The sequence below is a fragment of the Egretta garzetta genome, unplaced genomic scaffold, assembly GCF_000687185.1.
Source record: "Egretta garzetta isolate BGI_Z169 unplaced genomic scaffold, ASM68718v1 scaffold404, whole genome shotgun sequence".
NCBI classification, from domain to species: domain Eukaryota; kingdom Metazoa; phylum Chordata; class Aves; order Pelecaniformes; family Ardeidae; genus Egretta; species Egretta garzetta.
The window spans coordinates 539,380-553,878 of NW_009259323.1; the positions used below are offsets into that span (position 1 = coordinate 539,380).

At 49.2% G+C, this 14,499-nt stretch overlaps 1 protein-coding gene across 1 annotated transcript; it reads right to left on the bottom strand.

Annotated features, from left to right (window-relative positions):
* Positions 1-3,308: 3,308 nt before the first annotated feature.
* LOC104124279 (protein FAM162B) lies at positions 3,309-14,476 on the bottom strand. Its single transcript, XM_009636601.2, has 4 exons — positions 14,307-14,476; positions 12,094-12,199; positions 10,583-10,691; positions 3,309-9,923 (listed from the first exon to the last, which is right to left on the bottom strand). Exons 1-4 carry the CDS (start codon positions 14,437-14,439, stop codon positions 9,816-9,818), a joined length of 456 nt encoding a protein of 151 aa, XP_009634896.1. The 5' UTR covers positions 14,440-14,476; the 3' UTR covers positions 3,309-9,815.
* Positions 14,477-14,499: the final 23 nt, after the last annotated feature.

Genomic DNA, 14,499 nt, shown 5'->3' on the forward strand with positions numbered 1-14,499 from the left:
CTAAAATGTGCTCAGGCCTCAGAGCAGAACTTGAGAAGTGAGGAAATGCCAGGAGGGAGTTTTCCCTGCAGCAGGCTATTGTTGCAGAGCCTGCAAATTGTACTTAAACACTGAATTGCTCCATTGTTAAGAAGCACTTAAAACATAAAACCGAGCAGAAACAGGTTTCCTTGTTCTGGCTGTGGGAGGTAGCGGAGCTTTTAGCTCAATTGTTATGCAAATCTGCCTCTAGTTTCAACCTAGGTTAAAAGCTATTCTCCAATCAATTAAAACCTGAGTCTCTAAAGTGGTTCTTGCACCAAGCTCAACTTTCCATAGATGTCAGGCTGTGGTTTTGCATTTTAAAATGTAGCTGGGAGTCCCATTCCTCTCTCCCAAGAGATGGGGAGGGAGCTAGAAGGACGTTGGTGCAGGTGCACCAGAGGAGAGGGCTTGCCTGGAGCTGGCCACCACAGCCACCCCAGCAAGGTCCACCAGAAAATCCCACCCCAGGCCAAGGGCTGATGGTCTGCATGGACGCCACCTGGCTAAGAGCAGAGCATTTGGCAGGTTGATATGGGTGGGCTGAGATGGGGCAGAGCTGCGGATCAGACGCAGCCTTGGGACACAGTTCCTGGGTTTGTGGCGGGGTGCTAGCTCAGTGCTCACGAGCACAAAACCAGGGCCCAGGCACAGCTGGGAGCTAGGATGAAGCAGGAGTTCTTCAGCCACAAACACTTCACTAACCCTCTCTCCAGAGGCTCACAAGGCTTTTTCATGCTCTCAGCCTCAGCAGAGGTTCAGGAGGTGCTGCCAGCCCCGCGTCAGGCTGCATCACGCTCAGCTCAGCCCCTGCACAGCACACAGAGCAATGCAGCTTCTCCTCCCCACGAGCACCAGCTGTGCCACCCTTGCTGGGAGCACGGGGAAGGGGTCACTGGCTTCTACAGCAGCAAATCTGGAACGTGCATGGTAGCACTGAGCACACACCTGAGCACACCCAGCACCGCTGTGTCCTGCCCTCTGGCAGCAGGCAGAGCCATGGGCACCAGGTTCTCAATCCCCACACCGAGCTGCCCAGCCCTATGGGCCCCCAATGCTTTGCTCCCTGCCTTTATTGCAAAAACCACCTGCAACACCAAGATGTGTACCACACAATCCTCCTTTTTCTAAGGCACTTGGTATACACTTCTGAAATTAAGCATCAAACTGCTCATAGTTCAAAAGTGCAGAATTTTGCTCTTCTTAGCAGGGCAGTTTACATGAACTTGGATTTCCAACTCCCTTTTCTCAGACCTTGAGCCGTTACCTGCTCCTCCACCTCTCCAGAGCAAAGCCTGTGTTTCTGGAAGATCAGTGCTGTTAAACTACTCCTGGGTTTGTGGAGCCAGATAAACAGCACACAGTTGATCTAAAGACACCATTTTCCAGCAGGCAGACAGGTTTCCCCTTCAGCAACATGCTTACTTGGCCAACATGTGAGTCGGTTGGTAAAATGTATAAGTGTATTGTTAGTCAGGATGCACAATGTGTGTGAAGAGCAGCGCACACGGTGACGAGCCCTTCCCTATGGGAACCAGGTTTGCCAGGGAAGCCCAGGCTGCAAACACAGCTCATCTCTTGCTCAGCAATGCCTGAGCAAATAACAGCAACGTCCAGCCAAACAGCACAGGCTGGAGAGCACCCGAGCTGCCCCAGCCACGCAGCACCCAGGGGGGTCAGTGCTGGGGACCTGGCTCACTAACCGTGGGCAGAAAGCTGGTGTGTGACACAGCGCACCCCCAGCGAGGGTAGCGAGACGGTGGGTGGGATGATGGGGGATAATGGCTCTACAGTTAGAAATCACAACGGCTCAGCCTACGCAGAGGGTTAGTTTCCGAGAGCGCTGTTATCTCAGCTCTGATGCCTGGATGTCAGGGCTCCTATGCCTATTTTATTGGTTAAGTACATGGTTTTATTGCTGTTTATAGAAGTATGTCTGCATACAGAGCAGCAAGGGAGCACATTAGCTGGGAAGCGCTGAGCTTGCACCGACTGCTGTGTGAGAGCATCCAGACCCTGGCCAAGCCTCCATGTGAGGACTGATAACTGCGTGTGGGGGGCTGCCTTGATTTCCAGGTCACGGTCCCTGGGCTGATGTGTAAAAGCAACTCAAATCACTTTTCCTTGTTGATGAAAATGTTGTTAACAGGGAGGAGGTTTGTGACTATTTCTGTGCTCTGCCACTTTCTGTATTAAATATCACCACTCATTAGTGATACCCTTTCTGGTACACTCCCAGGGGAGCCCCATGGGGGATGGCCATTGCAACGGGGTCTTACACAAAACTCAGCAGCATCTCCAGGCCCCTGGGTGATGTGGGACCCTTTCCCAGCACCCCAAACCCCAGCCCTTAAACCTCACTCATCCTAAGTCCTCAGCTCTAAAAGCAAAACCAACCCATAAAGGGGTGATGCCTGTGCCAGCCCACACTTGTGCTTGCCCCCTCTCAGGGCAGCCCTTGCTCCCAGGGATGCAGACTTCCCTGCCTCTAAAAGGGACAACACGGCACTGACAGCCTGTGTCATGTGCTTTGGGAGCTGCTGAGGGAGGCAGGGGTTAGGGTTAGGGTCCCCCAGTATCAGTAGAGAAGTATAGTCTTGAATACCTCTTCCCAGTGCAAAACTTTCAGCTGCTTTCCACAGGGCCAAAAGCAAAATTCACATCACTCCTCCTGCAGAAGAGATAGCCACACCATTTCACTCTGTCGGAAGGGAAACCTGCTTTTGAGATAAAGGTAGGCTGCAGAGATTTTACTTTCCTTTGTGTAAATATATTTGTAAAGGAAAAAACCTGAAGGATATTGCAAATATTTTTCCAGGCTGGTGCGTAATACTCTGCATAATAACTCAAGTATGGTGTTCAGTTTTGGGCCCCTCACTCCAAGAAGGACATTATGGGGCTGGAGCATGTCCAGAGAAGGGCAACGAAGTTGCTGAGGGGTCTGGAGCCCCAGGCTGATGGGGAGCAGCTGAGAGACCTGGGGGTGTTCAGCCTGGAGAAGAGGACACTGAGGGGAGACCTTATTGCCCTCTACAGCTGCCTGACAGGAGGGGGGAGCTGGTCTCTGCTGCCAAGTAACAAGCGATAGGAAGAGGGGAAATGGCCTCAAGTTGCACCAGGGCAGGTTTAGGTTGGACATTAGGAAAAAGTTTTTCACCTAAAGGGTTGTCAGGCACTGGAAGGGGCTGCCCAGGGAAGCTGTCGAGTCCCCATCCCTGGAGGGATTTAAAGACTGGCAGACCAGGTGCTTAGGGACATGGTTTAGTGGTGGATTTGGCAGTGCTAGGTTAATGGTCAGAGCTGATGATCTTAAAGGTCTTTTCCAACCTAAAGGATTCTATGATAACTTTGTGCACAGAAAATGGATCTGTGTGACTCGGGCTCATGTGCAGGCACAATTTTTAAATTGTTATTTCTCTCTGGCTAACTGAAGCAAAATAAAATATTTGGGCTCAAGCTGCTCCGCTGAACACTCTGTCCTAGTGCTTCCAAAGGCCAGTGCTCACTGTACATTAAGAAATTCTTAGGAAGGTGTCCAGCATCCCACCTGATGAACACTGCAGAGTTCATGTGTTGTGGGAAGTCTGGAGGGCAATGAACCACAGCAACTGCCTGTGCTGGTGGGCTGAGCAGCAGAAGGATGCGACAGTAGCGTGAATGCACTGCTCTGCTCCCCCCACAACTGGGCACCCCGTTCCCAGCCCCGTCACCTCATGGGCAGGTCATGGGGCTGCAGCTCTCCCTCATGCTGGTTGAGCTGATGCTGCCCTGGGACCCCCAGAGCAGCTGGGCTCCCACAGCTTGGCTTTGAGAGGATGGCACCATCTGCTGCAGAGCACCCAGGTGCCAGGTCAGAGTTTGGCTTGGAGCAAAGGACACCGGGAGGGAATCAGCCGCCTTTGGGGAGCCATATGCAAAGCGTCACCTGAGCAGCGGCTGCCTCTGCTCTTCACCCTGTGCAGTTCCCTCCGTGACTCCCAGAGCCCATCTTGGCAGGATGCCTGTGCCCTCCCAGCAGCAGGAGACACTCACACATCCAGCTGTCACCCACGGAGGTCCACAGACTTCTCCTGAAATGAACCCAAAGTTCCTCCCTGGTGCATTCAGCATAGACAACAAGAGGCAAGTAGATTAAAAAGTCCTCAAACACTGAACATTAGCAGCTACAGAGAGGCTGTGGGAATTGGCACATTAGATACCGCAGCTGCACAGGCAGCTCCTTGCCTGTTTCTGCAGAGTTTCACTGTGCAGTGGTCGGCAGCCCCACAGCATCCCCCCTGCCCCAGCGTGGGCTCCTGCCACAGCAGCAGGTGCCCAGCGGTCCCCAGCTCACAGCATCCCCTGGGCCACCAGCACAACGGCTCGTGGAAGAAGAAAAAAATAAATGAGTGGGAGAGAACACCATGCAATTGTTGTATTTTTGCTTTGCATTAATGTTTGTTTGTCAAGTAAAATTGCCCTCTCATGGAGCTTAGAGCACTGAAATGCTGGGATATTTAACTGCCTACCTTTGAAGGTTTACTCCAGTCTCTTAGTAGTCTGAAACTGTATTCTGGAGATTGTTTCACCCCCTCTGGAGCAGCATTGCTTTAATGACATCTTTACAGCTGTAATGGATGTCCTTGGTAAAGATTATAGCCCTGCTGTTAGACATTTTTGCAGGACAATACTTAGACAAGGATAAAATAGCTACCAGGGAGCTAGGAGTTCGGTGTAAAGGTGGTGCAATTCATGGTGCACCCCATGAGTTGTGTTTGCATTTATACATTCTGCAGAAACAGAAACATGAACTATTAAGAATGATTGTAATTAGCATATGACTAATTCATTGTGCTATTTTGGTTTCCATTTCATTTAGAAAAAGTCTCAGGACCATACGTCATCTGGGAGAAGTGCATTGCCAACCAGCATGCAACCCCTCAATTTTCTGGTCTTACCGGCAGTTTCTAACTCTGCTCATGCTGCAGAACATACATAAATCATGAGCGAGCCCAACTGTTTCCTACAAAATCCTGTTCCAGACTGAACTCCTCCCTCTGGAAAGCCCTCACACCCCCAACAAACAGCAGTCCCTTCCCAGATAGCCCAAGGTCCATGAGGAATCACAGTGCTGCAGAGGAAGGGTCAGATCCCAGCTTTAGATTTCCATGTAGAAAGCAGTCTCATGCACAGACAAGGTGTGGAACCAGCTAGACCAATGTAGCATTGGTGTTTGTGTCCAGAGCAAATTAAATAATCAGGTCCTTTAAGAGCCCTTCAGGAACTACCTACTTATCATATGACTGTCACAGAGGTTTTGCAATAAATCATGCAGTGCCTAATGATCATCAGACTACTTAACCATGGAAAATAGCTTTAATGTTACCTCAATGCATTAATAAATGATCCATTAATTAATTCAAATTATTGAACATTGGCCTTGCTTTCCTGCTAGGAATGACTTTGTGCCAAATCCAAACAGGAGAGTGGTGTTTAAGCCATCTTTGAAATCATGGGAGGCACGAGGACCCCAGGTACCTGTGGGCCAGCAGCAGCCAGTGCTTATTTGCTGCAATGATGCTGAGCAAAGGAGAAAGCATGAGGCTGCTCCATGCTGGAAACGTCTTTGTAGTAAGAGGGAGCAGGTCCCTTTCCAGATCCAAACCATCACTGCGTCTCGCCCAGAGGAGACCTTCAACCTTGAAGCTCCTTTGAGCTGTCCCTTGGCAGTCCCAGGAACAGAAGGAGATTTGCAGCCACTGCCTGGCCACGCTGCTCCTGCAGGTGCTGGTGCCTTGGGCACAGACAGAGGAGAACAAGTTTCTGATGCATCACTACTGTGCTTTTTAATTTTTCAGCGTAGTCAGTAAAGTCTGGAAAGCTTTTACATCCTTTCATTCTGCAAAAGTACTAGATTATTAATTCTATGCTAAACTACACAAAAGTTATATTTTGATCGTTTATGAAGAGGCCTCTAATGTAGTAAAATCACTCGGTAGAGGAATGAATGCACTGTAGTGTCATTCACTGGCCAGTAAGCCAGTGATACCCACCAAGCAATGGTTAGAAACTACAGATGTTCAAAGGAACATCACAGGAATCCATCTCCAAATGATAGCTGAGTGGTGACTAGTTACAGACAGCAAAGAGTTGAGATGGGATCTTTTATATTCCATATTAAAGACTATGTCCAATGCCTGGAAGCTGAAGCTGGGTGCATTCAGCCTTAACATATGCAGCAGTTTCCCAGCTTGGTGGGAGATTAAACACTGAAAGAACAGGGAAGTCTTTAAAATGAGGTCTATCTGAATGGCAAGATTTCATCTGCATCAAGGGAAAAAGTGCTTTGCGAGTGCAGGATTGCATCAGCCTTGGTGCATCCCAGAAGAGCTGCACATAGTAGATGGATAGAAAGAAATCAAGTGTCACCAGAAACCCCCTGTGCAGGTCAAAGAGGGAGATAAAAAGAGTAAAGAAAGTACCGAGATCTCCTGAGCTCAGGCCTTCCCATCTCACACCTTTCCTCTGAGGCACTGGGATGCTCAGAGTGCAGAGTCTCCTGTACGAGCTTAATCTCACCACATTGGCAGAAGAAAGCTCGGTGCACCCGGCTCTGTCCCACAGCAGCCTGGCTCCCTGAGGAAGCTAGGTCTCTGCAAGTCACTGAGACTTCAAAAAAAATGGTGCACAATAACCTTAATTCACAGCCAGGAGGAACTGCAGCACTGATTTTAATGGAAGCAGAATTAGATCAACTCCAAGTACTAGGGAAAATCTTCCCCAATAGTTGTTATCATAACGCAAATCTCTGGCACTAGCCACCAGCACTTTGTTAACTATTTCCACATAAGAGTTCATTAAAATGGCAAAAATCCTGCAAGGGAAGAAGCATTCTTTCCTCCCAGTACAAAGTGGTAAACAAGGAGGTGCGAGTTGAAAGGACTCACCCTTGGTCTCCCTGAGCACCACAGCAAAGCAGCACACTCCCAGCTCCATCCCCTACCTCGGAGAGAGGCCAGCCCCTTGCTTTGTCCTCAGGACCAGGCTAGGGAAATGCAGGGCATGTTGTTAAAAGGGGAAGAACAGCTCCTACCTATTAACAACTCCCATCCCTTTTTTTTAAATGACTGGGGGATCAGGTGTGACACTGAAGCAATATAGATGGGAAGGGAAATTAAAAAAAAAAAACCCAAACCAAACCCCCCAACCCTAAGGTGGTGAGGATTAGGCAATTATACAGTCAGGAAGCTGTGTTAATTAGAAGCTTTTCAAGAGAAGAGTCAAAGGACTTTACAAACACAGGTAGAAACAGATTTTAACAAGCAGTGGTAAGTCCCAGTGTTGCAGAAGCATCAGCAGTGCAATGTCCTCTGCTGGCATCTCCCATTACGGCAGGGGACGGCTCCAGCTGAGGCCGCACTGTGCCAGTGCAAGCCAGCAGCTGGTGTGATTGATTTTTTGGGGGAATATTATGATATTAAAATGAATAATCATGTAGCTGGGGCTGATAAAGGATTATTCCCTACCTAGCAGTCATAGCCCTCTGTGAGACCCCAAAAGCACCTGGGTCATCTGGTCGCTCAGAAGTGGCCCATCATCAGGGGCTCCGGGAGGAGGAATTGATTTTTTCATTTTTCTTAGTGGTGATGTATAATGCCGCAGCTTTATGCACTGGTCAACAGAGACCCAGGCTGTTTAAGGGGATTTGATAATAGCTTGCACCTGAAGCAGGCTTTTTTTCCTAGGCAGAGGGAAGCACGGACCAGAGAGAGGAACAAGTTGCAGTTAATTTGCTTGTTCTTTATATGTGGTTATGGTCATCTCCTTTCCTGATTAAGGCAGGGAAGCTCAGAACATGGATGTGGATTTGTTTATGAGCATTGAAATGGGTTCCTTTAAGTGTTACATGTGCCTTCTTAAAAAGGGCACATGAAAACCGTTTAAGAATTAAAAAAAAATCTAAGAGGCTGACCAGAGCTATTTTAATTTATCCGCAAATGAACACTAACTTTGAGGTAATTCTTGGGGTTTGTTGCACTAACCAAGAAAATCAGGTCATGTAAAATGGAAGAGCCCATATTACCTGTGCAGGCAAAAGGGCTTTCTCAGCAGAGACTTGTTCACTCTGTGCTTGTCCTAGACCATTATTTTCACTTCCCTGGGATGCACTTCTTGAGGAATACTACAGGGAGCAGACGTCGCTTTTGGTGAATTGTACTGCACGGGGCTGTGAGTTGGAAACAAGGGCTGCAAATGGCCAGCTATGACAGATGTAACATCCCCCTCACACATGCTCCTCATCCTAAACAGGTGTGCAACGTGGAGAAAAGTGCTCCTAGGAAGCATCAGAGGGAAAAAGCTGCACAACAACCACAGGCACAGGTGATGGAGTCCCAGAGCCCAACAACTGCTGACTGCCTGCCAGTGCCCCAGCCTGTCCTAGCCAGCACCTTGCTCATGTCGTGACACACCAGCAATAAGTGGACATGATATTTGACGCAATAAACCCCAGAGACTTGAGCAGGAGCTTCCAGACTCTCCTGGAGCACAAGTGCAACTGGTACAGGTAATGAACCTTGCAAAGGCCAAGCCTTGGTGTGGTGCTCAGGATGCAAAGGCTGAGCGTGGTTACAGCATTTGCTGCCTCCTATGGCAGCTGGGGTAAGGCGGCTGGGTTTTGTCACTCCGTGTCTCTTGGCACCCCATGCAGCACACCCAGCCTGTCTTACGGGTCTTGAGGGGGCTCAGACCATCGGTGCCCACAATCATGAACTGGGGCCTGTCTTGAAGTTTAATCACTTCATGAAAATTAAACTTTCAGTATTTCATTAGGATGTCTCCCATCTGTTAAACATCATTCCAGAGAGTTTGGTGACACTTCAAATGAAGCTGTGAAGAGATGCGTTTGTTTTAGATGTAATTGGACAGCTGTTTTATTATGAATTAATGAACTATGATGATTAAAAAATTGCAGTTTTAGCAAACCATGTATTAACAATTACTCCTGACTAAAATCACAACTAAGCAAGTGCTAGAGAACTTTCATGGCAATGACTGGAAGCAGACGAAAAACCAGTGAGGTGCAACAGGACAAGAGGTGCCTCCAGGCCAGGCTCCCTGTGCTGGGCCTGGGTTCCCCAGGCTTCCCCACAGCAACCACACCAAACCACATACCCATGCTACCACTCCACATCACTGCTGTCTCTTCTGGCCCAAAGTCCCTTTTGGCCCAAATCAATTGCCAGGGTCTGCTCACACTTCTCCACCTTCCCAGCCCCTCTTCATACTCATGTCCCCCCCTCCCCTGGCCACAGGACTCCATGAGGGGCTGGGGAAAGAGAGATAATTGACCTCTTTGTGCTTGCAAAACACATTTCCCTTTTCCCCCTGCTCTGGGTCACTTTGGCCAAGGCTGTTTCGCTAGAGGCATTGCACAGAATGGGATGCTCTCTGATTGTAGGGCCACATCCTTCCTGGCTGCAAGGAGACCACCCCATGGCCACACTGAGCACAAGCAGCACCATGAAAAGCTGATCCTGAGCTGGCGGATCCAGCATCCATCCTTCCCATACTTTGCAGTTTAGAAGACATTTTTGTATTTCAGCAGAGCCCAGCGCCAAAGACCACAGGCCACAGAAAGCAGCTGTTGGAGTTTCCACAGGAGTTTCCCAGTTTGTATGGAGCAGTTTCTAAGCAGTGAAGTCTTTGCCCTGAGAATTTCAGTGAAAAAGCTCCAAAGAGTTAAACGAAGACAGGTACATACGCCATGTGTGCAAATCACTTATCTCCTACTGTTAAAATAAATCTGTTCCAAATCATTGTGGCTTCCCAACAGCTGCCTCCTCATCTTTCTCCACTTCAGCCCTCCATTTGGCCTTCTTTTCTATGTTCATCCTCAGCAGCGTGTGATCCGTTTTAGCAGCCTTGAAAAGAAATGGAGAAAATCACTGCATGCACACATTTCCCACCACTAAACTTCCCCACATTTGCACCACTTGCTTTGACACCCCACTGTCCTTTTTGTTATTTTGCAGTGGCAGAAGCTGATGTGTTTCTTTGTTTTACCAATTTTTCAGCATTTGCAGCTTTGATTAGCAGGAAAATTACACTGTAAATTGTTTACAGGTGCGCAGGGACATGCAAGTCAGGCTGGAGACCCTCCTTCCCCAACCAGTGGGATGGGAAGAAACAAGCGTCACAGCTCTTGGTGGCCATGTTGGCCCGTAGGCTAGGTGGGCAGGACTGTGGGAGCCTCGTGGCCCATGGATGCAGGGCAGGACCAGGTGCCATTGACATTGTCTGAGCTACTCCACAACCTTTGGACCTTGCCGAGATACCATGATGCAGAGCATTGCACTGCGCGGGTTTATGGCAAAGCAGGTCAGAAAGAACACATTAATCAGCAAGTTGTGCTTCCCTGTGCCAATCTCTCCTCCAGAGAAAGGAGTAATACAGATCCTGTCCAAATATTGCTTTTATGGACTTATTCTCAAACCCATCTGTCACCTGGGTGCTTATTTAAAGAAAGAGCATGCATAGACCATATATTAAGTGGTTCAGTTCACCCAGAAACAATACTCACTTCTTTGCCTGTGATTACCATGGCCAAACAGCCCAGCAAGGTCAGTGCAATCATGATGTAGCAAACCTTTATCCTGACGCTGTTCCTTGCTGCATCGAGGACCTCAGACCTGCAGAGGACAGAGCAGAGTTTCCGTCCTGCAGCAGCATGTGTGAAATGAGATCATGGGGAGCTGGGTAATGAATCCTCAAGTCTTCCCACAACTGCCTATTAATGTACAATGTGTTTCAGCCTTTTCTTTGTGCAAGTGTTTAGAGGAGGACTTGAGAAATTAGCCTGTAGGGGAAAGATTTAGCCACCCTCCCACACAGGTGGGGTATTGCTGCTCCCAACAGTCATCAGTAACAACAGCAATAACAAATCCTGCTCTCCTGCCTTCTTTTTCTGCATATGAGAGTAAACATCTGAAAAATTACAAGGATGGGAAAGTCTTTTCATTGCAATAATGGAATTACCAGGGTCCCAGCTTTGGGTGTTGCAGGGCAGGGCATGGGGTGCTGCACAGCACCTGGAGACACTGGGGCTGTGCTGCCAGGACCAGGCAATGCCACCCTCAGGGGAATAAACACACGCATGACATTTTGGCTAAGAGCAAGGGAGAGTTTTCACACAGCGAAGAGGCACAGCAAGTGGTGAGTGGGTCTGTGGCCTCATCCCAGCTGCAGGAGGTGCTTTGCTCTGCAGCCCTGTCCCGCTGCAGCATCGCCCTCCACCAGGCAGCTGGCCCCGCAAGCCTCTGCCTGCGGCACCAGGCTGAGCCTGAGCTGGAGAGGACAATCGCACCAACAATCCGGAGTTGTCTTCCCAAGCAGCCGAACTTCCCAAGCAGCCGTCTCTGGGAAATCTCCACCACCTTCCACGAGTGACTCACAGCATTTATCCAACCATTCACGCTTGCAAGAGACTGCAGCGTGGCAATGAGTCCTTCATGAAATCACACCCTGCCATGGATGTACTTACACCTGCGGGGGAAGGCCAGCCAGAGGAGCCCCCAGGAGGGCACAAGTCAGGAAGCGTTAGGTCTCCAAAACTGAGTGACAATCCTTTAACAAAGTACCTTGACAAAGAGGTGAAACCATAGCCCAGACGTGAGGAACTCATTGCAGATGTCTGGCACCAAGGCTCTGTATAGCCCCAACTTCTTTTTTTAAAATTTATGCAGCATTATTAATTGCTAGGCAATAAAAACTAGCAAAGCATGCAAAAATCTGAAGTGGATGGTATTTTACCAGGGTGACTTCTGAGTTACAAAACCATTTGTCTTGCAAAAGACACTTCAGCTTAGTCTGAAACTTATGACATCTGAAATAAGTGAATCCAGTTTACTTCACATGGCATGACAAAAAGTTCCTGCTCCCCAAAATTCAGATTATTTTTGGACATGAGTAGCAGCAGGCCCCGTCAGCATGGAGGAGCACTAACCCTCACCATGTGAGCACAGTTCTGGGTAATGCGGACTTGGTTCTCAATCTGTACGTTCCCATCCAAAGCATCATTCAGACACTACTTACGATATGTGCTTGGGAATGTCCTCCTCCTTTTTAAAGCGTCCTGCCCATACCAACACCTTTTTATCAAAATTTGTAGGCCTTCTGTCATTTTTGAAAGCTTTGTAACCTGTAAGAAATTTTATAAAAGAAACCAATGAGCTAAGCTTAAAGAAGGGAAGAAGAAAAAAGCTGTCGTTACACAGGGAAAAGGATCGAAAGTTCAGAATGGCACTTTTCTATTCTGTGAGAGCCAAATGTGCTTTCTAATGTCGAAAGGACTCAGCAGCTGGCGTGAGGTGCTTTGTTACATTTGGAGCTCATTTCATTTTGCCTAATTTTTTTTTTCCTTTAGTTTAGGCAGGTTTTAAACTAAAAATCTCTTCTAACCTTCCTGATTAAGAGGGGAAAGGATGCGGTGCTGAAGTCTCCCAAGCCCGCAGCATGCTCTCACCCTGCTAGCACCTTGCTTTTAAATGGCCCAACTAGAGAGTTAAGCAAACTGCCAGCAGCACTAATAACTCTTCGACAGCATCTCTTTCTAAAAGGGCTGATGGAAAGACGAGGTCTGTTAAAATACAGCCTGGTGGGAGGCTGGCAGTCGTTCTCATGCAAGCTGGGTACCACATTACTGTACTCTAATGATGATACATTACACCCCACCAGACTACCACGGCGATACCATTAGCATGCTGTCACTGTGAGCACAATAAGAAAGGGACTCTGGATCCTCTTGATGGAAATAAGCCCAATGACAGGCCACGACGATGGCAGTGACAGAGAGACCCTGCAAAAATAGGGTAAGCAATGGCTAGCTCAAATCCTAGCGTTTGCATTGCACACCTGTACAGGTGGTCATCACAAGGTAGCTGGGGACTGCTCACGTGCCCAAGTAGGTGCACCAAGTTGATAGGTTATGGTGCCCTGTGCTTGCAAATGTGCAATGGGTGTTTAGAAATGCCTTGGGGGTGACCAGGGCACGCGGGAAGGGACGGACATGAAGATGCCCCCAGTCTTGGTGTTCTGCATGTCCTGGCTGTTGCTGGATGGCTGGTGCTTGGCTGAACGGAAATCACTGCCATTCCAGAACAGGGCACGGGGAGCATCTCTTCCTGCCTGTGTCGAGATGGTGAAATTACATAAAGTGCCTTGGCCACAGGCCTGTTCATGCGTGCTAGGACTTGTGAATGGCTGAAAAATCCCAGGTGTAAATCTTGGCACCCAGACCCCCAGATACTTATAACCTCCTGCTTTTCTTATTTCTCTTACAGAGTGCCAGCGAGACCAGGAGAGCTACCTCTAAAATATCAGCAACTGTCTGAATCAGATCTGCAGCAAGCAGTAGGGTGGATCACTAAAAGGACAGGCTCCATCCCAGGAAAGACAAGGGCAAACCCCCATGCTGGCGACCCACAGCCATCCCACAGGAGCACAGGCAACCCCACGCAGCCCAGCCTCGCTAGGGTGAGGAGGCTGCAAAGCACACGACCAAGGAGGTAGTGGTACAGATTAAAGACAGAAACTATCTCCATGGCAGGGAGCTTGCCCGTGTGGGAGCAGCCCATGCCCACTGCCTGCCCGGTAAGCCAGGGCACTGCTTGCCACAAGCACACACAGCAGTGGATGTCACCGGGCAGGGAGCGCTGGGGGAGCAGAGTGGGGTGCAGGTCTGCCACTTGCACCAGCCCTGCACGTGTGGGGATGTGCACCCGTCCTCTGGAAACCCGGCAGCTGCATACAAGGAGGAACATTTATTCATTTTTTTGTATTAACATGTTCCCTGATATGCAGTATCAATTTGTACTTGCTGCCATAGGAGGAGGACTATTTAACACACAGAACTTTATGCCTGTGCGCTGTGCTAGTCGGAGCTCTCAGTTTGCTCCGTGTCCCGGGGACGTTTGTAACCCCAGGAGATGCAAACCTGGCAGCTGCATACAAGGAGGAACATTTATTCATTTTTTTGTATTAACATGTTCCCTGACATGCAGTATCAATTTGTACTTGCTGCCATAGGAGGAGGACTATTTAACACACAGAACTTTATGCCTGTGCGCTGTGCTAGTCGGAGCTCTCAGTTTGCTCCGTGTCCCGGGGACGTTTGTAACCCCAGGAGATGCAGCACTGCAGTAGCACAGCCACAGACAAGAACAAGGGTCATTTTCTCACCCTTTGCTGCAAATACCCATTCCCTCCATGCTGCAGCATGAAACAGGGACCAACGCCTTCCTACCCACCTGGATTAGCTGTCTGCAACGCCGCGTCCTGAGAGCCCTTTGCTTTGTCGCTGATGGCCCTGGTGGGGTGCAGGGCCGGCCGAGCCACCAGCCGCCACAGCCCGGTGCTACGCCCCAGCAGCCTCCCCAGCATCTTGCCCGGGGCCACGGGAGCCCTAGGGGTACGCAGAGGCACCGGCAGGGGGGCGGGCGG